The following is a 795-nucleotide window of genomic DNA, read 5'->3' as shown; positions in this document are numbered from 1 at the left end:
CAATTGGAGAGGAGGGGGGGGGGGGGTCTAGTTTCTAAATGTCCATATTGAATTCTAACTTTAGAATTGAGTGTGGTAGCCCTCTACCCGGCCAAGTCAAAATTTGACAGCGCTACTAAGAGATTTTATAAGCTAATATGTATGAGCAAATTCCCAGGATTATGCGAGATTTTCGAAGAGAGAAAAAATCATCTTATCTTACACAAAAAAATGCCAAAAATACCATTTTAAGGCGTTTTTTTAAGAAACCAAGAGCAGCAAATAATTTTTGAAAATCTACATTAAGGATATATTTTCTAACTCTTTTCCTTATTTTCTTCTAATACCCCCTCCCTGGTGAATAATCCAAAGGCCATGTCTGCAAAAGATGAAGATGGTGGGTACTTACCTACAGTCTATGATGAGATATTTGTCTATAACGTCATTGAATTCGCCTCGTATTAATCTAGCTAGAGTATCTGGTGATATGTTCTTCAGGTCATGATGTTTACCATCAGGTACTAGAGGTAAGATGAATTGTTTGCTAAAGTCTCCTATCAGATTGAGATCCAAGTCAGCTGAAATAGAACATGAGACATTGGAATTAGATGAAATATCCAAGGGAAATACACACAAAACAGCCCAAACACCCAGTATTTTCATTTTTCTTCTTCTTCCTTTTTCCAAGAGGTTTGAAAGAGTGAACGCAACTGTAACTGCTAAGGTGTTATCGTCCCGAAATCGAATAGAGAAGAAGAATAGGATATGAGAAAGTCAGCCGTTCCGAGAACGAACCTTATCCGTTTAGGATAAAAT

General features: G+C 37.1%; 1 protein-coding gene across 1 annotated transcript in view; it reads right to left on the bottom strand.

Annotated features, from left to right (window-relative positions):
* Nucleotides 1-388: 388 nt before the first annotated feature.
* LOC103522465 (M-phase inducer phosphatase 3-like) overlaps nt 389-795 on the bottom strand; it is a gene marked incomplete at its 3' end in the record, with an annotated part of 10,313 nt that continues 9,906 nt past the window's right edge. Inside the window, exon 4 of the mRNA XM_008487567.2 lies at nt 389-557. Coding sequence (XP_008485789.2) covers nt 389-557 — 169 coding nt within the window. The remainder of the gene's footprint in view (nt 558-795) is intronic.

The sequence above is a fragment of the Diaphorina citri genome, unplaced genomic scaffold (genome assembly GCF_000475195.1).
Source record: "Diaphorina citri unplaced genomic scaffold, Diaci psyllid genome assembly version 1.1 scaffold8685, whole genome shotgun sequence".
Lineage (NCBI taxonomy): Eukaryota > Metazoa > Arthropoda > Insecta > Hemiptera > Psyllidae > Diaphorina > Diaphorina citri.
The sequence above is the reverse complement of the archived record's forward strand: the minus strand, read 5'-3'. Positions and strand labels throughout refer to the sequence as shown.